Below are 27,931 nucleotides of genomic sequence, written 5' to 3'. Positions count from 1 at the left end.
AAAAGACTGTAAAGTAAACAGAAAGCCTACAAAACCTAAGCTGAAGTCATGTTCGGCATAATAAAAATTTAATTTCACATCTTTCATCAAGCAGAAGAGCTTAATGGAATAATAATAAAAAAATATTTAAGTTTATTAATGCAATGGATAAACTACTGGAGTTGAAGAGCGACAGCAGTAGCTTGTACGTGAGCAATTCTGCACACCCTACTGTAAATATAACAAGGTCATCAACTTCACATGAATTTCTGAGCAAAAAGGGAAACTTCTTTTTTCAAGTGTCAGAGCTCTGTAGTCAGGAGTTAGTAGCACATTTCAAAATAGCAATAAAACAAGTGTGCAGGGAGATATTTTCAGAGTACATGGAATTTTTTCGTTTGGATAAACTCACTTCCTGTCAAAAAGTGGGTCAGTGTGTGAGCCTGTGTGACTGTTCACCACTCCCACATGATGCCATACAGTACAAAAGTAATGAAAAGCTGCTGTGACCACTTTGAATTCTGAATATGCTTCCAGTGACCTAGATTTAGAAAAAGGAAAAAAAAAATATATATATACTCAAACACGCACATAAAATAGACTGATTGTCGACACAACAAACTACACCAGACAGAACTTGATTGTCTTAGCTCCAGCTCCACAGCGCAAAGAATCCTCAAAGGTCTTGACTCACTCAAAGGTGACAAAGGAGGTTTGAATGTCTTCTCTCTGTGGATCACAGCTGATAAATTCACCGCCAATAAAAGCTTACACTACAAAACATTTTGGAAAGATTTCATGGGAATATCCAGTTGGAATTCCGCAAGTTACAATTACAAACTGATGGAAACATACCCGACTTAGATTTCAATGAGACAGTTGGCTGTCGAGGACACGTTGCAAATGAGATACCCATGATAGCATTAACCTGATAAATTCAAAAAATCTGATTGTGACTCCATTCATTATGCCGTTTTCTTCCCACCGTTTTCATTTCCTAGTTTGGCCGGGAATTCAGAACAGAGAACAGGAGAAGGCTCGATGAAAATGCTCACTGAGTGCATGTAAAACTGGCCGGAAAATGTTGTAGAAAAAATAAATCGTTACAGGAAGATTTCACTGTCTAGATATCAAGCTAGTATGTTCATTTACATCCTGATAAACACACACATCCATATGCACACATGTCAGAACAACAATGGTAGTCCTCCACACTTTGTTGGCTGAAAAAAACAAAAAAAAAAACTTAAAGGTGAGAGTGGTCGAGGTGAAAGTGTTCAGGGAGGTAGAGTAAAGGGTCAGGGTTGAACGGGGTGTGGGAGGGTGACAGGGTGGGGTGTACTTACGTTGCAGTTTGAGGACTGGTTAAGATTGGCTGCAGATCCATCAGTCCACTCTGCAGTTTCAGTACTGCTGGACTGTCTGCTGCGCTCATACTCCTTCAGCTACGTGGACAAAAAGAGTTTAGAGAGGCAAAGGAACAGGACGGGGTAACCCACTCTCACCGAGCATGCTGCATCTCTCTATACATGAGCAGAGGATTGATTCATGTCAATCGTGTGCAAATATAGTGCATGTATACGGATAGAACAGAGAGACTCAACCAGGGATGTAGTGGTAAATAAATCCTATAAATGTATCCTGCAACCAACTTTAAGCTATTTTTTTTGCAAGGAGAACCATCAAATTAAAGACTCCTATTGTGCAAATATCAATATTATTCTGCAAATTGTATTCATCTATGTGTGTTACAACTTTTCAAAAATAAGTCTTTTTTTCTGCAACACAGAGAATAAGCAAATCTTAAATAAAACAAACAAGGTCAATGAAAGTAAATAAAAATGTGCTTTAATTTTTAAAGTTTGCTGATCCACTACATCCCCAGAGATAAACATACCACTCAAATAAGATCTAATAATAAAGACCAATAAAAAACTGGTCAGAGATACAGAGAACATGCTAAACAAAGCCCCCCCCCCAAAAAAAAAAAACAACAACAACAACAACAAAAAAACCCAAAACACATAAAAAGGCGTCAAATCAGCTATTCACAAAGACTGATCATTGATTGGTTTAATTGAGTGTCAATCAGAAACCGGGTTCAAGCTACTGGCCAAAAGAAAACCAAAGTTCTTCAAGAAAATAGAGTAAGACAATAATTTGCCTTGTGCAAAACAATCATATGCTCAAGTGCAGTCATGCCATCCATGAGCAAGGCATTGTAAGGTGATTGACAGGAAAGTAAGGAGGGTAGAAAAAAAGTAAAACAACAAAAACAAAACAATAAAGACCAATCACCAGAGACTGATTTAAAGTTAGGTCAGAAAGACAATTTACAAGGAAAGCAAAGTAATCCGCTATGTCCACACCTGGAGAGAAAAACCACAATGCACCAGAGCATCCGCACCAACAGAGGGGGCTATTGAGTTACCATGACCATCAACCCCACGATTATGAACCGAACACACCCACACACACTCAATGAGCTCAGACCCTGAAATCCCCACACTCCCAATCCCTGGAAGCACTAATACTGCATTTAATTTGAGTGTGTACGTGTATGTGTGTGTGTGTGTGTGTGTGTGTGTGTGTGTGTGTGTGTGTGTGTGTGTGTGTGTGTGTGTGTGTGTGTTGTGTTTTTTAAAAGAGGACAAAGCGTGGTTAAAATGCAGGGTGCTGGACAGATTAGTAAGAGTGAGTCGTTTTAGTAAGCTGGGGGGCAGTGATGGGAGGAGAGTTAACTCATCCCAGGGGAGGTCAGGGGAGGGAGGGGAGGAAGGTAGGAAGCAACAGCGGGTCAGAGGAGCTTCCTACCCGAGCTAGAGCTTCTTCCACGGTGATCATCTTCTCTTTAACCATCATCATTAGCTGAATTCGCTCTTCATCGCTCATGGTGATCTCACTGGCCACATAGCCAATGTCTTCTCCTGAAAGATAAGGCCATCAGGTCAAATTTTAGCTAAATCTTCTCTGAAACGTAGATCTGACAAATGAAGCCACACAAACCTTTGGATGTTTGCCGCACGACTGGTTTGTGCTGAGACTTGCGGAAGTTCTGCCAAAAGGACTTGTTCTTCTTCTTATTGTCCCATTTGCCTAAAAGGAAGAGGTTAAGTCAGACAGGGGTAAGCATCAACTGACAAACAAATATGCAGCAGCATTCCCTTTGTGCCCTGTGCCTACAGATAAATCAGTTCAGCAACCTCAACTGGCTTTATTCATGATGGGCAAAGACTGTTGTAAAATATTTGCATGTATTTCTCGGACCAATAAAGTTTGACCTTCATACAAACATGACTTCTTTTAATCTTACTCTAGGGATAAATGAAAATGTGTTTTACATTACAGGAGGGAAAAAAAAAAATCACAGCAGAAGACAATGCATGGTGAAAGCGTCTCAGTTTACCTCCAGAGCCATCTTCAGAGCTGGATTTGTGCAGAGGCATTCTGTGGGAAGAGTAGAAAATCACGTTAGGATTTTCTTGTCTCTATGAATAATATTGTTTCAAAAAACCTTCACTTATATCCATAAGTATTCCCGTTTTGGCCAGAGGAGGGGGCGCAGTTGTGTCTGTTCACCACTTGAGGTCAGTGGAGGTACTTCTGTGATTGCAAACCATGCTCTTGAGGTTTATAGGAGTAAGAAGGAGAGGAGAGGACAGGAGAGGATGGTGGTAATACAAGTGTCTGAGACAAACGGCAAAGAAGGCAAGTATGGAATTAGGAGAGAAACAGGGAGAGAGAGGGAGGGAGAGGGAGAGGGAGAGGGAGAGAGAGAGAGAGAGAGAGAGAGAGAGAGAGAGAGAGAGAGAGAGAGAGAGAGAGAGAGAGAGAGAGGAGGAGGAGGAGAAACCACAGGGCAGACTCAGCCTGTTTGTGTTTCCACATCCCTCGTCACGAGGAAGACGAGGGAGAAGAGTGGGAGAGGAGAGAGAAATGGAAAATAACTGAGTTAAGAAAAAAAAAAAAGCCCTGACATGTCTGTAAGCCTCCCCAAATAATAAACAACTCAAAAAACCTTGAACAGCAATCAATATTAGTTAGCAGCGACAATGACTCGCTCTTGTTCTTCCAGAGTCAAGAAACCACATCAACAGAAATCTATTTGTGTCTTCTTTATTAAAAAGGGGCAGGGATTCAGTGGCTCGTGTTCAAAGCTGCAACTGAAAACTTCACAAAAGGAAAGAATGTTTTTCAGATCAGAGTGAGTGGGCTGAGCAAGAAAATAAAGAGGCCAAGTTTCAAGACTGATCAGTTCTGTTGCATGTGGTGATGGTGAGTTGTCATTACTTATTGATTGATTGCATTTGAAGATCTGGGATTTTCTTGAGACAAGAACTTTATTTGTTGAGTTTTATTCTAATAACTAATAGAGCACGGCAAACGGTGCCCTAAATTTTGCATTTCTATTTTTCAAGATCTAGAATATAACAGCTGTTTGCTTGTTTAGTGATCATGAATAATTGTGTCTGCACAGTGTGTGGTGAAAAAGGAGACACAAGGACATCGTTTTTGTCCAGTTGAGACTCTCACAGACCTTTCAGGATAATCCCTTCCCAAGAGGCAACTTTTACTTATCCACTCACCCTTCTTGATGTTAGCGGAGTGCACATGTGCATACAGCCGCAGGTGGCAGCCAGAGAAGCAATGGTTAAGTATGTGATGAACAGGTCACTTCCCTCTCCGGAGCCTTCCTGCATGTATGCGTGTGTAAATGTGTATGTATGTTTTCAGACATGGTAGCCATCTCTGAGAGTAAGACGAAATCTTCACGCAGCTTAAAGCCCGGCTGCCATAGCAACATAATGAGATGCTAATTGAATGGAGGCCTGTATGGTTTGCCCCCCCCCCCCTCCCCCCCGTGCGTTCATCCCCCCTCTCTGATAGGCTAGGGCCAAAGCTAATGCTAATAGAGCACACTCAACAGAGGCTTTTCTGTGGCAGATATTCTCCTCCTCCATGCTCTATAAATTAAGTGCCCGTGCAGGAACACACATGCACGCATGCACTCACACACTTTAAACAACGGCTGAATGTCTTTCAAAGAGTGTCAGTGCAGGCTTTGTGTGGTAAGGCATTTTAATTGGTTTAGCCTTAAATCTTTGCCATACCCCTCCATTTCAATTCTATTCTTTTTATTGAGCGTGAGACATTAAACTGCTTTTTATCTCATCTGCATAACAAGCCAAGTTTCTGTTTTCAGCGCACATTTAAGTACAGTGGCTTAACTTTTACTGAACCCTTCCTGGATAGGTGAACATTTCTTGTTATGCCTTTTTGCATTGCATTGTCAAAATGTTCTATGCCAAATCACAGGCTAATGGCAGAGGATAGGTGTGAATTAAACGTTTGTACTGTTAAAATTATACTAATCATTTTACAATGCTAACCTTTGACTGTGGAGGGGATGCAGTAGAAGTGTAAGGGAGGATCACAAGTAATCTAGCAGAACAAAGGTCGTATGCTGTGCAAAATAATTAAAAAAATACTACAGAACCACATGCAGGTCAATATCAAGAAAAATTGAACTGATATAAGTGATGATTGCGCAGTCAGCTATCACATGATAGAGCATGAATCACATGTCTAACTGGTCTTCTCTGCTGAGAGACATGCTGCAGCTGTTATCCAAAAAAAAATATGTAAAACCAGCTGATAGCCCGAAGAACATTGTGTTGTTAACACACAGCTGTTCTTCTCCACGTTTCCCTCTTTCTGATGTTTTTAATGCAGCCGGTGTAAATCCCAGCATTGCGGATAGATTTGTGTGTGTGGTGACAGAGTGTGCGGAGACAGGGCCGTCCACCTGCAGTGCGAGGTGATCTCCGGTGTTCTAGGCGAAACAATAAAAGGCCGGCACTCTGTGTGACAGTGGCAATGACAGGAAGTGCAGAGGGGTGACCTTTTCAGGGGTCACGGGTCACAAAGAGGGGGAGGACAGAATATCACACTGCAATGAAATAAAAACTAAAAAAAAATCATGTTTTTGTGCTGATGAATGTATTTTCTGTGCTCCAGTCTCCCAAGACTAAGCCACAAAATGCTGACAAGGTACTTTAGTTTTTCCAATGTGGTGCTGCTGTTCCTTACAGGTTTTTCACATGGGACGGCTTATGTTTCCATCTGATTATTTGTTACATGAGCTGTGGTTAAAAAAGTGCAACTGTCTCAACACTTACAATCCTACAAATCCTCACGCCAACAACTTCTAACGTATGTCTCAAAAATAGTACAAGTGAGCTTTCATCAAGATCCATTTGCCTCCATTGTTGACCAAAGTGATGCACTTTCAGCATGAAGGCTAACTAATCCATCGCCTTCAAAACAGGAAGCCCTCCGGCTTGAACCTCTCAGCCTTCTGATGGTGCTCTGTCATCACTGCTCGCATACCAGGCATTATGAGAGCAATGCCCAACTCCTGCCAATGACAAGGAGACACGCAGACAGGATGGGGGGGGGGGGGGGGGGGGGGGCAGCCTAAGATGAAGTCTGGGTAATCTCCTCTGGGTGCCATTGTTCTGCATAGGGGTGATGATGGGGGTATCTTTGACTTTTATGTGTAAGTGACTGAAGGATATCATCCATCACTACAACACCAAACAGTGAATGGTGCACATTTTCAGAAAACACTTAAACATTTTTTTTTTTTTAAATAGATTTCATGTTGTCCTTGCACAGAAATGGAGGTTTGGGCTTTCCTGCAAGACACTGAAAATGTTATCTGCCTCGGTATGAGAGACATGAATTAGCATTCTTGCCAGCTTTGGTATTTCTTCACTTTATTTATTTATTATTTTACTGAACATCATGTTTTGTCTGGCAAGCTATAGCTGACATGATAGCGAGCTATATAGCAGCTAGATAGAAAGATGGGTGTTATCAAGAAAGACTAAATAAAATAGATAGAAGGATGCACATGAAAGATGCTCAAGTCGAGACAAAGTCGGAACGTTTATGTGAGGGAAACATGTGAGCAAAGAACCGAGGACAGACAGAGAGCAGACTGACAGGACTGAGAGAGAACAGCAAAGTTAGGGGCTCTTTCTGGGACCCTCTCAAACAGCAGAGAGACGTCATCCCAAAATTGGGCATCTGGTTCCCATCAACCTCAGCATTTTGTGAGTGTAACATAAGCAGCCATGGGAGAAGAGCTCATGTCTGTGGTATGCGCTTCCTTTGCTGCACGTGGTCGTCACGTGAACATGACAGTCCCATTTGGGGTCAATAAAGGGTGATGGCCATGAATAAATGCACATGAAATATGTGATAAATCTGGGATCAGAGTAAGATATATTTGCTTTTGACAAAAATGGCGGTGGGGCTGCTCATCTAAATCTGTTCTTTAAATGTGACGGCTGCTCTCTAACAACCACCAAGGAGTTTGGTTTGTATAGAAATCCTAGTAATCTTTTCCGAAGCAAATTAATTTAATTCCATGTTTAACCTTCACTCAAGCTAAAAAGAAACCCTACTAATCCATCACCTAAAAAGGCGCCAATGTGTGAGACAGCACTGACATTAGCTCTGTTTGACAGAAGGGCACTAGAAGGGGTTTGGACTGCTTTAAACCTGTACAACAATGATCTCATGATGGGCAACGGTGCAACAATTTAAAACACACACAATACGGTGTGGTGCGCAAAGAAGTGACACAGACTTTGTATTTCAGGAACCAGTGAAAAGGAACTCCACCCATGCATGGTTCCATCCTGCTCTTTCGTTCATACCCCTTTGCTGTAATCTTTCGGCCATCACACTCTACGTCTCCCCTTCTGGACACAAAGGCAGGAAGGAAGGAAGCATGGACGGCCAGGGAACAGAGAAGGGCTGTCGGACTGAGCAGGTCAGCCCAAGGAAGCAGTCAGTAGTTTTCCCTTTTAATCACAGCAGGGATGTGACTGAAAAGGCTTAAAGGGACAAATACATGTCTAATGTATGATCCCTACGATTGCCAAGGTTCAACTAACCCTAACCGTTATCCTAATATCAATGAGATGCTGTTTGATCACTAAGAGATTTGTGTCATTACCATAATGTATTTGTTCTCAGCAAATGCAGTGTGGAATTAATTGGGTAGTGTAGGGAATGTACAGTGCGGCTGATAATTAGGGGTTAAAATCTGAATGAAGTGCAATTTTAGGAAGTGTGACTGTAAAATAAACGTATTGACAAAATACAAGTGCAGTGGTTACACTGTGCTTCTTCTATGCAATCAAAAGTGGATATCATTGGCTAATTATTAAATTAAGAGATGTGTGTTTGCCAATTTTATTACCCTTAGAAAAAGCTAGGCTTGAGTCATTTTCTTTTCCTCGCTTTGTGCTAAGCTAACCTGCACAGCCTCTATATTGGCTTAGAAGACAGTGGAAACAGTCCTCAACTTATTTTTGACAATAAAGTAAAGAAGCATGAAAACACAATTGGAAATTCCTTCAAACACTCTTTGGAGTTGTATTGTGGAAGGTTAATGTGTCTCAGTTACAAAAACAGAAAGAGTCTAATCTCTATCATTTAATGGTTGAAGTTCAAACTAAACAGATGTTTAGAATCCCTTTCATGTTGTCAAGATTTAAAGAATTTGTCGACAATCACCCATGAAGTCAGACTTTTCCAGCTGAGGATCTGACATTTACTCCATCCATGGGCAAGGTCAACGGCCATTTAAACAGGTCATCGTGTAGGAGATCTATCCATCACACCAGCTGTATATGGAGATGCATGTTTTTTCATCTCTCCATCATTTGTCTTCAAATGTGTAGAATGCTCAGTGTGGGCCACGACTTTGTGTGCAGTCGTGTATGATTTGATGCTTTCCAGACACAGGTAGAGGTGCACATTGTTCTGACATGCAACAGACACACATTTTCAAATCGCAGCACATTTCATGGTTTCACACTGGCTCCAGGCACAGGTTACAGTGATCAAATGGAGAGGGAACGAAAACATACTTTCTGTCTGTTTCTGGAGTGGACACCTCGCTGCTGAAGCCTAAAGACTCCTGGAGAAAGACAGAAAGAAGGAAGCCAGTGTCAGGATGACTTTTTAAATCACATATTGTAAACAACTGACACACTTTAATCCCTTTATTTGTTATCATAGCATTTCCATTTACCTGTATCTCTGAACGAAGCTGCAGGGATGTGCTGCTTGGGTCCTGTTTCTCCTAGAAAAAAGAAAAGTCAAAAATCAATGAACTAATAGAAAATCTGAGTGCAGAATTTGCTAGATTTCAAAATTAAAACAAGCCCCCCAAAAAAAACAAAAGAAAAGAAAAGGGGTTTTAGTTAAATACAGAAACACTGGATGTTATGTTTAACAATGCCCTCATGTGCGAAGGACGCTCGTCAGTCAGGTTCATGTAGACACACCTGCATGTATGAGTGAAAACAAACAAGCACGTGCACACCAATGATCTAGCCAGGCACGTCAAGTCATGCCATGGCTTCCCGAACTTGCAATACTTGTTCTGATTGTTACTGAATACTATTGTGGAGTGTTGGCTTTCCTTACACACGAAGACATGTAAAACGCACCTACGCAACTGGCTTTATGGATTCCACAAAGACGGAAATGTGCACCTCCCTAACTACAAAGAAACACCTTTAGAATACAGCACACCAAATGGGCGAGGGAAACTTGATGGAGACGTAATTATCAAATAATAACCACTTAAAACACTGTATTAAATCGATGTGAAAATAACATCAAACTTATTCAAATGCAACTTAGCCTAAATGTTGCAGAGCCTCTCCAGCCCTAAATTCTTTCTGGGTTGTTTTTGCCATCGCACAGGGCGCTTGCATAAAACAGGTTTCCTCATCATAGCATATCCAGATGCAGATGTGCCCCAAACCAAGTGCTTCTGCAGACAAACAAAAGGGTTATACAATCCTGAGCAGTCTGCAGCTTGGATTTTAACCTGCAGCATGTGATTTTTTAAAGCCAAAGACTGGCCTTAAGGGATTGGTTGAGGGCATACTTTCTTGGTTGTGTGTTCTTGGGTGCTTTTTGAACTCTCAAGAAGGAGATTACTGAAGTCCCTGTACTCACACTTGCCAAATGCTGCAACAGTCTGGCACTGAGGTATTTACAGAAACAGATGGGATCAGCTCTGTGGTAGCAACCAGATTTTTTTTTACTAAAAACTCACAGGCCTGCACTGTTGTATAGAGGAAATAATCATGTCAGTAGATGTAATTCTACAGTATATGGCCATTTTTGTTGCTCATTGTACAAGGGCAAGTTAGCGGCTTCTTTATTGTTGGGACTAATCCTTTCACCATAAACTAAGCGGTAACCGAGCCCGTAATATTTGCTACAAGCCCAAAAACTGAGATGAAAACTTTTCTGAGATTAAGCCATACTTTGAGCTGGCTTTGCAGGGTAGGTTATACAAAGGCATGGCAATTTAATAAAGAGATCAGGAAACATGATATTTTTGTCTATGTAAGGAAAATGCACTCTACAATGACCTTTCCAATGAGAGTCACAGTCATGCTTATTGGGTCTCAGTGACAAGTTCCTATTTTTAGTTTCTGTCTGACATTTAACATCTTACAAGACAGCAAAAATCCCTTGATGCAATCTGCAATCAATTTCATTTTGGTACATGGGTAAGAACTGCTGATCTGTTTACAGTATATGGGAAATGAAACTAGATTTAAAGGTAATAATCCCAGATCTGTTCCCTTGTATACCACTGAGCTTTGATACCCTTAAATGAGTAAATGTCTTTTTGTCTTTAGGCTTTATATTACTTGAATCCATAAAAACACATTTTCTGAAATACACAACAATCATGGACACTTTAGTTGTAATGAATCTCCCCATCTTTTCCTGATTGGAAAGTTACAATTCTAGTCCCTCAGCATTACAAGTCAAGGTTGCGTTTTAAGTGGTCATATTGCAGGAGGCCTCCCGATTAAAGAGGAAGGCATAAGCCAAGTAGGCTAGGTGAGTAGAGGCATATTTAGGGCTGCAAAGTGTCCAGCTTCCTTAAACCATTAAGTGGTACTTTCTGCTTCTGTAACAAAGGAAAGAGAAATCAAATCTGGAGTTTCCCAAATAGAGCACAGGATAAGGAAATGAGTCGTTTTTGAGAAATGTGCATCATTCTCCGTCCACACATCCAGATATTGTGGGCTTGCAGTCACAGGAAGCTGTTTCCAGAACACTTACTGGTCCATCAAGCTTCCTAATCATAGTGACCTGTAGCTGCACCTTTATTCTTTTTTCCACTGAACTACAATCTTTCTGCACCATCTACGCATGAGTCAGTCAGTGGGTTGTAGTGCAAGGACTTTGAAGGTGACAGGAGTTCTTTTAACAGCTCTTTAAGGAGCCTGTAGCCTGCAGGTCAACGGAGCAGGAGACCTTTAATGCTGAGGTTGTTAAAAGCATCAAAATAAGCTTGAACCGTACACTTATCCCCACAGACAATCAGCCGAAGGCAGACAGTAATGATGTTTGTGAGACAGTCTGGCTGGCTTTATCTTTAACGTGAGCACAACAAGTTCTCCTGGCCTATTCGCCAGTTTGTCTGTTACAGTGATCAAGCAGACGAGGCACGAGTCCGAAAGTTTCTTCGGAAAGTAAATCAAGCAATGTCGGAAGAACTCTGAAACAATTTGTCCATCCCAGGGAATATGGCGACTCCCTTAAGTTGAACTGCAGGTGCCTCTTTGAGGACATAAAAACTGCTTGTACCAGACCAAAGAGAAACAGGCTTGAAAATCTGGGACATACCACTGCACGTTATTCTAACTGTGGCAGAGCTTATGTGAGACACAGAAACAACACATATATCCCTTAAATAAGCCACGCTTTGGCTGCCAGCTTTGTTTAAACAACTGCACAGTGTAGAATAATGTGGGTGTACTCAGAAAAATCCACATCAAGAAGGAACAAGGTGTGTTTTCTGTGCACGCACACGGTAACCCTGTTCACAAAAGGTAGCGGAAGATTGGTTTGGTTTTCATATCCTCTTTGATTTTTTTCTCTGCAGTGACAGGAAAGGTTTGCCATTCTTGCAAATGAAACGCTGCAGACATTATGCTAATTGGCAAAAATAATAATAATTAATACACACTGCAATACTGTTAGCCTACTGCCTAGCAAACACACCACACATGGAAACCACAGACATAAACCTAGATGGATGCTCAAACCAAGGATACCCTTCACTTGCACACACATTCATCTCACTTCCACCTCCACAGACAGAGCCCCTAAGAGAGCCAAGACACAAAGCAGCTCTCTGTTCTTCCGACTCCTCCTCAGCTTCCCTTGACTCCCTCCCTGTCTGTGCGTGCCATCTCTGGCATGGAAGGAGGGGGTTAGAGGACCAAAAAGATGTGGAGGAGATCAGTGCAAAAAAAACAAACACAAACATACATCCCGTTGGCCTTTCAGTGCAGATTTTTGAGATGAATTTGTCACAGCCCAGGATGTGGACAGAACATTCTGGTGAAAACTTCCCAAGGAAACAAGACAGAGGGAAAAAGTGAAAGACAAGAAGTTGGAATAAGCGAAACTGACACAGTTTCTGAAAAAGAATATCAAATGGATGCATTTTTAAAGGGGATGTCTGTATGTGTGTTGGAGACTTAGATCTCACTACACACACTCCCAGAGGGGGTGTGTTATCCTCTACATGAACTCACCAGCATCAGTTTTGAAATCTGGCCTACTTACCCTGAATTGACACACTTTTTGCGTGTGTTTTTCCCTCCAGATGTCAACAGGGTTGTTAGTGCACAATTCACTTTGTGTGTACGTTCGTGCAAGTGTGATGAAACGGCAATGCTCTGATTGCTTAAGCGTGATTGAATTGAGTTAAAGTAAAGGCAGAGAAGTCAGTAAAGGGAGCATTCGAGGGAGAGCTGCGGCTAATGAGGATCACGATGTCGGCAAACAGGGTGAGCTAGCATCTGAAAAGACTTGGGCGCGCGCACACACACACACGCTAATGCATAAAAACACAGAGGCTTCAAAGATCTTGTAAAGTACGACCACTGCTTTCCATCATTAACTCAGCACTATCACTGAAGTCTGCTTTGCCACAGTAGGCCTGTACTATACTAATGTGAAAAAAAGATGGAAACACAGCAAGGTTTTAGTCTAAACATGACTGCAAAGCCCACAAAAGGTCGAGTTTTTACAGTGGACTTCATGCCAACCAATGTAGGCGGATATGCGGTAAACTATTAGGACCAGGTGTCTAAGTGGAGGACAGCCAACAAGTGTGGTTGGGTAAATCTGGGCGGGCAAGGCTGCTGGGCCGGGCTGGTGTATGTGGAGGTTCAGGCACCATCTGGAAAGCCTGCTACATGCCCGTAACAACGTTACCCACAGGACCAGTATGGCATGGGGCTGACCTGAAGAACCGGCTCATTGGGAAGATCAGTACACGTATACTCGTGTCATGTCTAAACACGAGCACTTATTTACATCTCATACGCACAAGCAGGAAAGACATGTTCTCAGTGGGCGGTATTAACCCGAGTTTGCTATGTCACCACTGGGCTGCTTCACGGGTACATTTATTTACAAGAAACAAAAACCTATCTGCCAACTCTGTAAATCATCTTCTTACTTCCTTTCCAAAACATTTGGGAGTGTGTGCTTGTGTTTGTGCATACTTGTAGCCAAAGTGTGGAGCATTCCTAAGCCTTTAGGATCATCATTGGTGTTATACGACAAAATACCAGAGTTATTACAAATTCCAAGGACCGGGTCACGATCCCAATCCTGACTAATAAATCATATAAAAGATTACAAATATATCATTCGCCTTCCATAAAGCTTATGCCAATAACGGAGCTGTAACAACATCATTTGAAAGTGATCTTATGACAACAGAGGCAGCTGTTTGAGCATGTGGAGTTTCAACTCAAAAGCGTGAAGGTAGAAAGGACAAATAAGCAGCAGAATTCCCAAGGTCAGTTTGTGTTTCTTTTTCACTGTAGTTTTAACCCAGCTGAACTGACCCACTTTGAAGCATGTATTTCATGAAGGCCTTAGCGCATTATCCGCACTGTTCCTCACCTCATGGCAAAACAAAATACAAGTCTGTACTTGAGTCTGACCCCCAGCTGTCAAGCTACTTAGCTAAACCATTACAGAGCAAACCTAAGGCTCGCAGATCAATCTGACACCAGAAGAGGCGTGTTTGTGTTAACATTTTCCAATTATGTAGTCAACAGTGAGAACTACAACTGAAGTATTTCATACTAAGCCTCAGAGGATTTAAACAGCAAGTACTTTCAGTTTATCCATTACTTTAAAATGACACATGGATGTTACCACAGATACTGTTGCAATATCTCTGTATGGTTAACAGCATGTAAAAATGTGTTAGGAGGTTTGCTCCACAACCACAAATTCCAAAATGATCCTTCATGGTTGTATATGATCTACTTCATCTGTTCCATCACTGTGGTCGAAGTGACACACTAACATTTAGTTTGATGTTTTCTCCCACCATGGTCCTCTAACACCCAACAAAGTTGCTGCATGTCTTCAAAATGGTTCTTTCTGGCTTTCATGACCAGATTAGGCATTATCTAACTTTCAGAAGCAGCCACACAAGAGTGAGTGATGGGCCTTTCTTACATAAACCTTTTTTTGACTTTTACAAAATTTAGTCATGGAATTGATCCTACAATCCAGATTGACAAGAAGTCTGTTTTGCAAGACCAAAGAATCAAAGGCAGGAGAATGCAAAATAGTTTATGGTTTCATGGTCTAAAGAAAATATTCATGTATAAACAGATTCTATAAAAATCTGTCTGAGGCAAGTATTTTAAAAAAAGTAGCCAAAAAAGGACAACGAAATATACAAATAGAACATCTTTAATATAAATAAACTAATTAAAGACATCAAATAGCATTCAAGTAAACAATGACATCATCAACATACAAGCTAAGACACTGTTGTTTTCAATGAGCAAAGTCATGCTTGTTATTTTTCTCTTAACCCCCAACTTTTTATTGAGCCGTCCTTTAAAAATAAAGTGTTTTGTTGCCAATTCTTTTCTGTGTTTAAGTACTTCCTGGCACTTCATACTATAAGCCTTGTGCATCACCAAACCAGCATGTCAAATAGAGCCATCCAAATTCTCACCAGCCATAGGAGTGCTGGGAAACTGTGTGCGGTAGCACTAATCCATAGGTCAAATTCCCAAAGGGGGATGTTTGTTTAACCCCCTTTTGTCCCTGATACTCATAAAACTAACATGAAGATGCAGAGAAACAACACAGTGGAGACCAGGCAGGAAGTGGGTACATTGATAGCCATCTCTGAAAATTCCTTTTTTTTTTATTCCTATTCATTTCCACATTTTACCACAACAGACAGCTATCATTGTGATAAACAAGAGGCCCCTCAAAAGCTGTCAGACGTGAAAGTGAAAACAAGCACAGAACATTAGTGTTGCAAGAACTTTTTTCAAGGCTGAGCCAAAAAAAAATTTAGAGTCAACTTGAGACAGATATAGGGATCAGAAACCTTAATAAAAAACCTCTCTCTCTCTTCATGTGTCACCATGCTGGCCCACGTTTAAATGTAAACACTTGGGCTCTCTGGCCAGAATTTTATAAAGCAAAATGGCACTTTACATAAAACAGTAATCATATAGTAACCTTAGACTCCTCTCTTATGGCCCCATACTAAACTTGTTCTGCATCTCCTTTGTCTTGACTTGAGCCTCCTGATGTACAGTAGTGTCATTATGAAGGCTTTGCTCTAATAAGTTGCATATCTCCTGTACAAAGTTCATTTGGGTCAACTTCGGTCCCAAATAGCTACAGCAGGAGTGACACTTGATGATTCAGGTACACAAATAAAAATGAACTAACCTACAAATCTGGTGTGGTACGTTTTGGTAAGAACGACAATGACAGGAGAGGGAGTGGTTCTTGCTCGATGAATCACCTGCCATCCTGTACCCTTTTTACAAGTGACAGGTTTCTTTTAGAAGGCCAAGTCCCTCAGGAGTGCCGACGGCTTAATATACCCCTATTACTGTGGACATTGTGACCTTCTCAAACCATCTGCTATTGGTCCTGAGTGAACGGGCAGGATAGTGTTGGCTCACAGTCACTGCTTTCCGTCCGCACTCGAGAAGGTATAACAGTGTTTCCTACTCTCTTTTGACTGTGTGTCCATTCTGCATTTATTATTCCTGGTTAATCTTGGTCTATTGGGCTCTTCCAATTTCGGTCCACATTGTGTTCAAACCTACTAGTAATGGAGAAGACTTGGATATTACTCAAATCTTTTTTTAGAAAACAACTGCACGGAAATGAAAGGCAAAGCTAAATCCATATAGCGTGGGTTGATTCTTCACTTCTAAGAACTCTCAGTAAGGTGTTGTCTGACCCATTCTCATCCCTTTATGTTTTCATCTCTCCTCCTCTCCTATTTGGTGCCAAACTTTGCAGAGTGGAGGGACAGCTGCAGGCTCTCAAAAATCTCCAACTCATTCCCCTTATCCTCCTCCTCCTCCACCTCCTCCCTTGGTCTTCCTCTGCTCACATCCTTGTCCTCCTCCCGTGGTGGGCTTTAGGCTTTGGGCCCAGTCAGCTCTTTTTCTCTTTTCTTTTTACAGAGAGCTGCAAAATATGCCCTGTGTGCTCCCTCTTCCTCTGTTTAATCTCTTTAGGATGAAACCTTCCCAAATTATAAAAAATGTCCAGAGGTAATCTGCATTACTGTGAACTCACCTGATCGAAAACTACAGACCACGGCCACACAGTCAAAACACTTAACCTATGATCCAACTGAAATGCATTTATGTGTCCACAGCTATGATTTTCTTTATGGTTTCTAATCCCCTCTTGTGAGAGCTGTGAGAACAGGATGTCTGCCTGTGGCCATTAAAGGGAAGAACATGATAAATCAGTAATCCATCTAAGCCATACCTGTCAAATCAACCAAAACCACATGGCTGTGCAGAAAATACCTCCCATTAAACTGGAAAACCAGTAATCACAGACAAAAATATACGAGCACAGAAAGTCTGGAGAGGGGCCAAACGTTAAAAAGTGATGCAACCTGGTATGTGAGTGAAATGTGATTTAATGTGGACATGTTGAAGAAGAACCATTTAGTTGAGAACGCTCTTGTCAGAAAAATAAATAAATCAAAGTTTCAATTTGTCAGCCAATTTGTTCAAGAAATTAAGCCAAAATGGCACTTTCTAAAGGTTCCAAACTAATTATAATGAAAAGCCCATGAATAAGTCATAGTGCAATTAGAAGTTACACTTTATTAATCCCACGAGGGGAAATTCGGTTTTTTACACTCTGTCTAATGACACACACATAGGCCGAGATACACACTCATGCACAAACAGGGTTCCAGTGACATGCATTAATGGAGAGGTCTCAGAGTGAGGGGGCTGCCCACATCGAGCGCTCCAGAGCAGTTTTGGGGTTCGGTGCCTTGCTCAGGGGCACCTCGGCAGTGCTCAGGAAATGGACTGGCACCTCTCCAGCTACCAGACCAATTTCCGGACTTGGTCCGTGCCGGGACTTGAACCGGCGACCCTCCGGTTCCCAACCCAAGTCCCTACAGACTGAGCTACTGCCGCTGAGCTAAATTATGAAGTTAGCTCAACTCTTCTATACAGGGACCTACTGGGTAGTTTCTTGCACGGAGTTAGGTCCTCCTTAGAAGCACCAGCAGCATTCTTACATACGTTTGAGCGCAGCTGGGCAACCAAAAGAGTGCCCCACTAGCCTACATCCTTGTGAAAGGGACCCCCAAACCCCCTCCATGGACCTCCACAACACCGGCACATTCACAGAATCCAGAAAAGGGACACTTTCTTTGGGAAAACATTTTAAAGCTTCGAACACATCAATATGTGTTCTCTTGCTGTTGTTTCTTGCTGGGCTGTTGGCTAAGATGGTGGAAATTACACGCTGCATAGCTCCAAAACAGCTTTTCGCGGAGTTATAAAGGATTTGCAAAAGAATACATCTGCTTTCCAAGGCAATTTCAAATCATGTAAACTGAGAGGAGGGGCCAATTGTTGGTGTTGACGGCTGGATTCGCTCAGACCGTGTTGATATCAGAGTTTTCTGTGAGTTTGTGGGATCATGAATTTACCATGTCTAGCTCTTGGGAGACTCGTCTTTTGCGTAGCTCCTCCATGCGGTCGTTGACGTCGCTGAAGCAAGTGTTGTAGTACTCAGAATACTCCTGGGCAAGGTCATCTATGTTGCCCAGAGAACCATCCTGGAAAGAGGAAGAGAGGAATAGGTTAATTCAGAGAAGCACATCATACTGAAAAGGAGAGCGAGCTAACACATACAAGTACAGAGGCACGTGTTGCTTCAATTTACAAATATCATCGCATACCCATCTACCCATACACAGCAACAGAACAACCTAGTAAAATCTCTGTAAAAGGTCTGAATCTTTTGGTTGTTTAGAGATTGTCATCAACTCCTATTCAGTGGGTGTCTTGAGTTGAGGCGTTGTCTTTGTTCAGGCTCATATCAAGGATGACCTTTACCTCCTCAGATATTCGCCAAACTCCAAAGCAAACACACACTTCCTGTAAGCTGCAGTTTGGGTCAGCACAGTTCCTGGCTTTGTGTGAAAGACGAATGTTTAGGATTGAGGGAGGAAGCTGTGCTACATACAGTTGAGAACGTTACCAAATAGAACACATTATGGATAAAATTCTTTAGAAAGTCCTTTAAGTTACTATTGGAAACATAAATCATGTAGCAGGTTTGAACCAGGGTTTCTGTTTAAAAAAAATACAAGAAAGGGAATGCAAATTGCCAGCACAAGGAGCCTGTACTACAAAGCAAGATTATGAAGTTTCTTCTGATTGGTTAGTAAAAAAAAATCAAAGTGTTCCAAATTGTAATTAAGAATCATGTCTAGCTATCAGAAGTAGTATCAGAGAGGGAAAAAAATAATCAGATCGTTCCAGATTGTATTGCAGTCAGTGAATTATTTAAAGTCAGCTTCACTGACCTGATCTGTGATGAAAACGTAAGCCTTTAAGATTTTAGCAGATGTAAACAAATATGTTTACAATTTTAAAGAGCGAAGACTGCATCCAATCTCTTTCCTAGGTGAAGATGTCTGTCATTCTGGCAGTGGTGGTCAATTTGTTGAATATTCATCTGTGTTGATCTAATCTGTGCCAGGCAGACAGCTAGCATTGAGTCACTGTGCGGGGTCTACACAGTCTCTCTCAGTCCCTGTCTTTCTCAAGTAGACTCACTATCTATGTGCCAAGCCACAAATGAAAAGGATCGCTGTGAGAGTGGGTTAGTGTGCCACACACACACACTTTCGGACATAGGGCCCCAGTGAAGTAACATTAGCATGCACATGCATGCATGCAGGAGATTTCAAAAACACTGGACCAAAACAAACATCGCAGACATCTCAGTGAACTGAGTTATATCTGCTTACTGACTGTGCGTTGAACATCTCTGACAAGCACATGTTCCATTTCAAAAGTCCAGTTTTGCCAGCTGTGATCCATCCTACCCTCATTAGTTGAGAAATCCTGTTCCAGCCAAAGATAAGTTGAGATGACTAAGATTCCTGCTGGGAGACACGTGCTTTTTCCTCCATCGCCTGAAAACATTCTCTAGTTACAGAACTCTCAGATGTTTTTTTTTTATCATCGTGCACAGGCCAGGCGACATCTATTCACCACATCTGGAAGATAATAATTAACCTTGAGTCTTGAGATCAGACCAAATGCTGATTGGCTACTTTAGTCGGTGTAGACAGTGTTCGTTAAGCAGAATTGATTCATCAATCTTTACTATGTTTCCCTCTTCTCCCATGGGGAACCTTGAAAGTAAATCTAAGATGTGGACAAGTAAATCTGCAAGTGCTTTACTGCTGTTAGCCTGATGTGTGTCTGTGACTGAATGCATCCAAATGTGTGCAGAGACTCATGTGTGTGTGTGTGTAGATGACCGAGATTCCTCCAATTCTCCAGTGGCATGAGCTCATGAGGCTCTCACACAGCTGACCCTCACACCCCATCTCCACTGCCACCTTGTAAAGTGATACAGTGCACGCTCAGTTATGAATATCAAGAATGAGACTGTATGTGAACACTAGTTAAAAGAGTATTACTGTCTTAAAGAGAAGCACAGAGAAAGGTAATTAAACCAGTATAGACCAACTATTGTCTCAGGCAGTTGGAATGGCTTTGTGAGTCAACAGATTAGTCCACTTCTTTTACAGAGAATCTGTCAACCTGAGAGTGTAGTCAGAGGGATCTGTCAGGGATCCACATATTCACTTTGGAAAGGGGAGCTGGCGCTTACAGGACAACGCATGATTTGTGAGATTCAGCTGTTGGGTAAGAGAATCAAACATCTGGAATCTGAGAATAAAAATCTGTAAGGAGAGCTTTAATGGATGAATTTATTATCCCCTACAGTTGATCTAAACCTGGAAAGCACGAGTGTCTATGTTAGCATATTAAGCTAACTCATAATCCTTAAAATAATACTCTAAAAATATAATTTGAAACCATTTTAGGAATGAATTGACTAGAATATAATACATTTGAACATAGTTTAAATAAAATGAAAAGTCATACTCGTTGAAATGATGTAACTGCTTCTCCACCCTGGATGTTAGGGAGGCCAACACCCAGCTTTGACTCAAACAATAACATCAATAAGTAGACAGAAAAGCGACACCCTAGCAAGAATGTGTGTTTAAGTTTGTGTACATTTACAGTAAAGACTCAGCATGTGTCATTAAATTCCCAAAATACTGAGATGAATACTCTGGATTTTTTTAGAGTTTTAGACTTTATTGTCTTTTTTTTCTTTTTCATTTCCAAAAGTTTACATAACTCAATACAGATGAACGGTTTATAAATGATGTGGGTATCCACTGAGTAGACAGTTGTAAAATCATAATCACCCAGAGTTCGTGACAGCTGTGTTGTTTAACCATCTGAACACAAAATACTGGTGTTGCACCACATTGGATCAATATTTCAGCCATGTGTGATGATTACGACTGAGTCAAGTGGTTTGGACCATATTTACATAAGATTGTTTTGGCAGAATGGGAATGATAAGGCTTAAAGCCAGAATTCCAATAGATGAATACAGTTCAATTGACTCTTCTGGAAAAACAAATCCAAAGCTTAAGTATTGGAATATAATTGTTTGTGATCTGTATCGCCAAAAAAAAAAAAAAAAGCAGGAAGGTTTCATTATTAAATTGTAATCAGTAGCTTCTGCTCACTTATCCAATCAGCAATGGCATCCCTGGTATTTTCAGACCACAAATGTTTGACACTCAGTAAGTCAGTCTAAAGGAACATCAGTGAAACTGAGGGAAAATCTCGGCATCGTATGTTTCACCGCAAGTTAGAAATATATGCTTCTACTTCTACAGTTCCTTTAACTGCTGCGTCTTTGTTATAACCTCATAAAAAATGGTCAGAAATTGCAGTCGTAAATAATGCAATGACATGACACACCATTCTGCTAATTCAATGTTACATTCAACTACCATCTGGACTACTATTACCAACAATAAAATGTATGGGTCTGCCTCTTAGACAGAATCCTTCGATTTGACACAGGTTGTCTAACGTGATGATCCTGTTTATGATCCCTTTTTTATCATCTTTTGGCAGTCAATATTCAAATAGACTCGTGCAGTGACAAATATGCATTGTCAAACTTTAGATTTGGAACAAACCAAGTATGAACTGTACATTTTTTAGCAGTTCATTATACTGCAAAGTTAAAAAGGTAAAAAGTTCTTTGATCTATAATTGCAAATGCACATTACCAAGAATGTACAGTATAGAAAAAGTGAACAATTCTTCATATTTCCATAGAACTTGCAAAGCTTTTAAAAAATTCTATAGCCAGCATGCAAAGCAATGATAACTTACATTCTCAGGAATCCATGCCAAGGCTCAACACTAATGTCATAATCATGTTACCCTAAATTCATGTTTTCCATATCTAGTTCATTGTTGCAGAGCCTCAATGAATGTGCTTGTTTATATTTCAAAAGACAAAAAGCCATTAGTCCTGGGTCTAGCGTAATGTTTGTTCTGGTCTTTCCTTTAGGCTCACATTCCTGACAGTGCGCTCAGTCAAGTAGGGGATGAATGGTAGTGTTTATGGTATTAGCTATTGTTACAGTGCTAGCCTTGTGACTAACAACCCATTCTTTGGGGTAAAGAACAATGACAACAGTTTACAATAGAGCCGTGTATGTGATGTAATGTTAAAACGTCAGTAGCAGGATCATGTTCACTTGCTTTGCAACCTTAGGACAGTAATGGCAAGTTGAATGTGCGAGAAAATGTCTTATGTTGTGTTGCATTGTGCTTCATCAATAAGGATCCAAATTAATCGTCCACATTCAACCAGAGTCAAGCATTTGATACACCAGCTCCAACCTAACTCGTGAGAGACTGCCTAACAGTCCCGACACATATCATCATACAAAGGAAGGATACGTAATCAATCCTTTACTCCACCTAGCCCATGCACCATGCAGTTCTGCTCCGATAGCCAAGACTTGACCTTCCCCACTTTATTCCTCAACTTGTACAATAGTGTAGAGTTGTTCGAATACAGTTACAAATTCACCTGAATTCCATGCAGTTATCAATACATTTATACATGCATTTATTGAAATCGCGTGCACTTCTTGATTGCACTGGTGTAGGACAAGTACTATGTAGAGCAACTGGAATTTTAACTAAAAGCTATGGTGCTCGCCCTTTGGGTTAGTGGGTGAAGACTTTTGAGTAAGGGGAGTTTCCAGGGCACAGCCCATCCTTTTTAAGAGAGCTTCCTGAAGATATCTGTGGCAAGAAGCAGTACAGTGCTATGCCATCCCAGCAGAGGAAACCTGCCAGATCTCTGCGTGACCTAAATAATGAAGCCAGCCAGGGAGGACGGAGCAAAGGAAGAGTGAGCTGGCAACAATAGACAAAAAAATAAGGCTATGATTAAGGCTGAATTAGAACATTATTGGCAGAGAAGGAATGAAGAATACACTGGCAATCTGTATGAAGTGCTACGTGGGAGGAGGCAGACAGGGATCACCTCCTGATCTAACTATGTTATCCAGACAGAATCAATAATCATGTCTCAAGGAACAGCATCCATTCTTTAGGTTCAGGAACAAAGTGCTGTCTGATACATTATAAATGTTTTTGGATTTGACCAACTAGACACCCACATTGTGTGAAACATCTCTTTAAACAAGGAAGGATTCCCTGCAGGCAAGGCAAATAGTTTCATAAGACCTTTCATCAAAATGACCTTAGCAAACCAAATGGGATGAGAGGTTTCATTCAGAGAAGGAGAGGGGGCTGAGGGATGACTGTCAGCTGTCAAGGTTTGTGATCAGATCAGCCACACTTGGCTTGTGCACAATTAGAAGCATGCCACAGTTTAGGCCTGTCCTAGAACCTTCTTTGATGAATGGAAAAGTCTACTGTGATTTGGGCTTAAACTGAACGGCAAAGGGTCATAGAACACTTGCCAAAGAAGTTGCAATGGAGAGGAACTGGACTAAATATTTCAAGGATCTTAAAGTCTTTACAATTCAAGAAACCCAACACATTATGCAGAATTCTTTCTTTCCACCAAGTCATTTATAAAGTGTGTCATTCAACATTCAATAAAGACGGTTCCCGTCTGAGGAAACCCTTATGTCTTCCAGAAGTAGGGTGGGGAATAGAATCAAATCCTTATTCAGATATCTGTAAATTCAACCACATAGAACAACTGTAGCTCCTGCACCAGACCCTCCTAAACTGCCTTTGAATCTTAATTAGCTCATGGGTTATTTACTCAGCTTTAACCACAAATAAATGACTGGCATGTTTTGGTATTTCTATTAAACACATTCCGCAACACGGCTGCTAATGTATGATTAACCTCCAAGGCAGGGGTCCCTAAGAAAAAGTTCTGCAAGTCGAAGTGACCCTTTGATTTCCAGTCAAAAACATGAAGAGTTATTTTGAAGGTGAAGTTCTAAATGACATTAAGTAAGTCTCTATGTATATAGCACTGTTAAAACAATGTGTAACAAGGTGCTTCACAAATGCAAAAAGTAAAACATACACAAAGAAATGGACTACCTCTTTGCCTCTGCTTCATTTAATGCAATCCTCACCGTCACCTGAGTGCTAAGAGTAGTTCTTGAATCTGGCCTGTCTGTGTTCTGCAACATCAAATGATCAGTGAGAGGCAGTGTCTTGTAAGTATGTTGAACAGATCTCTATCAGGCTAGATGTCTATCTGTAAAAGTATGTGGGCCTGTTCTTGTGTGTGGGGGGCCAAGACCAAACTCATTTGTTACAGTAAATTAGGTTAGGTCAACAGGCTTGGGGCAAACCCAGATTTTAAAGGGCATTCTTGTGAAGGTTCCCAAGCAAACAAAAGCTATTGAAAGTCAAAGAGCAATCGTTAAATATAGCAGATTTATTTTGCTTTGCAGAGTTTCTTGGTGTTCATTGTGCTCATGGCATTCATCTTTTAGGTTGCTTAAAATTAAGGGGCCTGCATACATTGTCAGGAATAAATTTCATCACAAAGGGCAAATTGAAAAAAGCATTTTGTAAATTCTTGCTGTCACTGTATGATTCTACAGCTGATCATTTTGAAAAATAAATCTATAATACTTTCGGCTGTGATGGAAAGGATTCTGTCCTAGTCATAGGAATACAGCAAGATGAGGAAAGTTCTAAGCTATAATGAATTTTACCTCTGCAGGCTGTCATCAACTCAAGGCATTTTTCACCGAAAGTCTGCCCAGTCTGTTTCAGAGAAGAGCAACCAACAGAAATCATGCATTATCTCCGCTGTCAATGAGTTAGTTCAAGTCAGTTCTTGTCTGACAAACTGACTGGCTGAACTTTTGAGAGACATTTATAGGAGCCAAGAAGACGGATAGAGTTTCATACTGTTATCATTCTCGTAAAGTTCTGTAGAAACATAAGATGGCCACAGCTACTCAAGACATCACAAAACCTTAATATGTAGATTGAGTCTGTATGTCAGTTTACATAAGTATGCAGTGCCTGCTGGTGGGATGGTGGTTGTAAACAGACCTAGTGCTGCAGGATGTTTATTGGTCAAATAGTTAAAAACTCAATATTAATCATAACATTTACTTAATGGCCTTGTGCAATGTCATATATCATCAACCTGCAGATGAAAATTAGCCTGCATGGCTTTTTCCCTTTTAAATAAACTAAATTACAAATGCTGATTTTTGCATATGAAAGTGATGGGTCTTTAAATGATATTTGTGAGTGAGAATAAAATAGAGTAAATATTAATGACATGTTTGCTAGAGCTTGTTGTTAAAGGATTTATATGCATGTGTATGTGTGAATGTGTGTGTTTCAGCGGAAGTAAGAAAAACGTCCATGATGAACACAGCATTGAAGACATTTGCTTCCAGAACAACAAATCTGGAGAAATGGTCTGGCTAGGAGCCAGGTCTCACACTCAGTGTCAGAGGGCAGAATGGCCTCCCTCTCCTATGCGCGCGCGCACACACACACACACACACACACACACACACACACACACACACACACACACACACACACACTTTAGTGTCAGACCAAACCAAATTAACACCTCAGTCTTTACACAGAATGGAAGTGACTGCAACACATTTGGTCAGCAATCAAACCCCAACGCCTGTAAAATCAGGGCCTTTAATCTTTAGTCATCAAACAAAAGAGCAGTGTTGCAGAAAAGTGCATTGTTACAATATGCAACATCTCTATAGTCAGAGGGATGTAACTGATAATCTGACTCTCTGGACTTAGATAAGAAGGAAACAGGGCCCTTAAAACAGTACAGGATCAAATGAGGCTGCAAAATGATCTAAATTCAAATTCAAAGTTAATACAGCATGCCGTTTGTGGGGACAAAACAAAACGACAACAACAACAAAAACAAGGTTTAGCAGAATAAGTAAGTATGGGATGAATGATCTCAAAGTAATTGAGAAGAATTACAATAAATCCAAACATTTGAAGTTTTTCACATTTTAAGTTTGATATCAACCAAACAACGCAACAACGCTGAGAAGAAGCCCTGAGAAACAAAATCCCGTTTTAAACGTGGAATTACAGGACAAAACTGAGCTTCTCCTATGGGAACATATATGCAAGCACACACGGACATGCACCAAACGCTCACCGGTCATATAGAACATGGCAGCACACAAGGGACAAAAACGCGTAAACACAACGGGTAATGTGCATTTAACGTACCATATTCTTAATCAGTTCCAAAATGCATAGAGAGATCCGAATGGCCTACTTCGGCTGCAGCCTTCAAAACAAGCAGCTCAAAGCTTAAAGCACCTGAATCCCTGACCACATGTAGAGTGCGAGTGCGTTTCTAAACGTTGGGCCTATAAAGACACACCGCAAGGAGTTGTTTTGATGCGTGATTTGCATGCACCGATAAGCTGGGTACTCAATCACTCCTTCGGCAAATCAGTGACAACTTTGAGGACGAGGGTGAAAACTCGCAGTTAGTTGTGAGACCATGATGTCAGTCTATGTTTCAGTCACCCCTCCCCCAAAAACTTACCAGCATCCCCATAACGTCCGTCCACAGTTGGGAAAAACTATCGGACGCAGTGGCGCTGTCTGCCTGGGGATCGTCAGAGGACGCGCCGGTCCCCTGGTCGCTTTCCATGGCGTTGGAATACTTTGTGTTCAGTCAGACTAATCTGGTCCAGAGCTTGAATCCAAGCCCACAGGCAGGGGCCTGATCACAAAAAGTAAACGCGAAGTCGGTGCCAAGGCTGCTCTTACAGAAAGTTGCCCTTGACGCACCGGTGAAATACTCCAACGTTGCTTGGCACGATCCGACGTTTAGTGCGTAAATTGCTACGTAACATGTTTACGATACACCCACGACAACCTGTAGGTCGACTTCAAGTAGAATTCAACGTATATAAAATACACCACACAGATCGTTAAGTCTGAAAAACCTCCAAGCAAGGTGTTCCCTTCCCAACAATCCGCTCTGCGAGGATTCCTGCCCGGGTAGAAACCAAACCTCACACCGGGGCAGATAAAGTCCAAGTTGGATAAAAGTTTTCAAAAAGTTACAGGATTCCTCTGATAATTATCATACAAAAACTTTCTTCACTGGTGAAGCGAGTACACGTGAGCTTATTAACATTAAACATTCGTTTGAGAGAACGCCCGGAGCACAGAGCAAATCCTCCAAACACTGCGCCTCCCCCCTCACTCCACCCGCCGATTCTCTCTCTCTCTCTCTCTCTCTCTCTCTCGCTCCCTCTCTCTCTCTCTCTCTCACACACACACACACACACACACACACACACACACACACACACACACACACACACACACACACACACACACACACACACACACACACACACACACACACTCCTCCCAGCAAAACATTACAGCTGAAAGAAAACACTTGTCCCGTGCCAGACGAACAATGTCAAGGAATTAAATCACACCACTCACGAATTCATATTCCACTTCATAAGTTTTAAAGGACAAGTTTAAAAGAAACATTTTGATTGACAAATCTCATTTAACTTGACTTTAATCCTTGAAAATGATTCTTATGCACCACATGGACTATTCCCCCCCCCCCCCTGCTTTATTTTCATACAGAGGTCGAATTCTCTTCAATGGCATATTTGTATTTCCCATTTGCCTTCTATACAAATGTTGAAATAGGTTTTGCTTTGGCCTGTAAATGTTCTAAAAAGGCATAAACTTCATTTAAGGGACATTTTAAACACCCTGAAAAAATTCTTTATCTCATGCTGACACAGCTTTCCACCAATACTTCTCTCCAGCCGCCACTGAATAGGGTCTGTGAACAAAGCACATTCTCCACACGATTGTATAGAAAACAAAAGAGCACATGGGAAAAA

The 27,931-nt window shown here is 41.2% G+C and overlaps 1 protein-coding gene across 6 annotated transcripts in view; it reads right to left on the bottom strand.

Annotated features, from left to right (window-relative positions):
- Positions 1–27,931, bottom strand: part of sash1a (SAM and SH3 domain containing 1a) — a 158,364-nt gene that overhangs the window by 22,832 nt on the left and 107,601 nt on the right. For 3 of the 6 annotated variants that reach the window (XM_079354012.1, XM_079354017.1, XM_079354018.1), the window contains exons 2-8: positions 18,095–18,223; positions 9,092–9,142; positions 8,928–8,977; positions 3,386–3,426; positions 2,986–3,075; positions 2,794–2,906; positions 1,326–1,424 (exon numbers count right to left, since the gene is read on the bottom strand). In XM_079354012.1, the coding sequence (XP_079210138.1) occupies positions 1,326–1,424; positions 2,794–2,906; positions 2,986–3,075; positions 3,386–3,426; positions 8,928–8,977; positions 9,092–9,142; positions 18,095–18,223 (573 nt within the window). Of the gene's footprint in view, positions 1–1,325; positions 1,425–2,793; positions 2,907–2,985; positions 3,076–3,385; positions 3,427–8,927; positions 8,978–9,091; positions 9,143–18,094; positions 18,224–26,592; positions 27,279–27,931 lie in introns of those variants that run through there. The other 3 variants (XM_079354016.1, XM_079354019.1, XM_079354015.1) reach the window with 3 other exon arrangements.

The sequence above is a fragment of the Symphodus melops genome, assembly GCF_947650265.1.
Source record: "Symphodus melops genome assembly, chromosome: 1".
Classification (NCBI taxonomy): Eukaryota; Metazoa; Chordata; class Actinopteri; order Labriformes; family Labridae; genus Symphodus; species Symphodus melops.
The sequence above is the reverse complement of the archived record's forward strand: the minus strand, read 5'-3'. Positions and strand labels throughout refer to the sequence as shown.